Below are 538 nucleotides of genomic sequence, written 5' to 3'. Positions count from 1 at the left end.
ACTGAGGACTAACCCCCCCCCACCCCACACCCCCCCACCCCCCCACCCCACACCCCTTCCCCAGAGACTCCCCGTGGGGGTGGACACTTACCCAGGATAGCCACCACCACGTCCGTCCGTAGGATCTCGATAGAGCCCCGGGAGATGAAGTACAGGGCGGTGAGGACATCTCCTGCATGGACCACGGTGTCCCCTGGGGGGGCGTGGGTGGTCTTAAACCTCATTGCCAGGGCACGCAGGCAGCCCTTTGTCCCACCTCTGAAGGCCTTACAGTGATGGAGCAGGCTCCGGTTCAGGTACACACTGATATCAGCCTGGAGACACTCCGGAAACCCTTTCAGCACCTGGGAGGGAGGGAGGGAGGGAGAGAGTCACTGGGATGTGGGGAGTGAGGCGGACACAGAGGGGAGAGACAGACAGACAGACAGATGGGGAGAGGGAGGTAAAGGGAGAGAGATGGAGGAACAGGCTGGAAGAGTAGACAAAGGGGAAAGAGCAAGTGGAGTAGGAGCAGTTTAGTGCAGACGCTGCAATCTGT

At 60.6% G+C, this 538-nt stretch overlaps 1 protein-coding gene across 1 annotated transcript in view; it reads right to left on the bottom strand.

The window, feature by feature from the left end:
- The window catches only part of LOC122545532 (potassium voltage-gated channel subfamily H member 2-like), a gene marked incomplete at its 3' end in the record, with an annotated part of 794 nt that extends 456 nt beyond the window's left edge, over window positions 1-338 (bottom strand). Inside the window, exon 1 of the mRNA XM_043684517.1 lies at window positions 92-338. Within this exon, the coding sequence (XP_043540452.1) occupies window positions 92-224 (133 nt within the window). The remainder of the gene's footprint in view (window positions 1-91) is intronic.
- Window positions 339-538: the final 200 nt, after the last annotated feature.

This window comes from Chiloscyllium plagiosum, unplaced genomic scaffold (genome assembly GCF_004010195.1).
Source record: "Chiloscyllium plagiosum isolate BGI_BamShark_2017 unplaced genomic scaffold, ASM401019v2 scaf_14715, whole genome shotgun sequence".
NCBI lineage: Eukaryota > Metazoa > Chordata > Chondrichthyes > Orectolobiformes > Hemiscylliidae > Chiloscyllium > Chiloscyllium plagiosum.
This window is presented reverse-complemented; position numbering and strand designations above follow the sequence as displayed.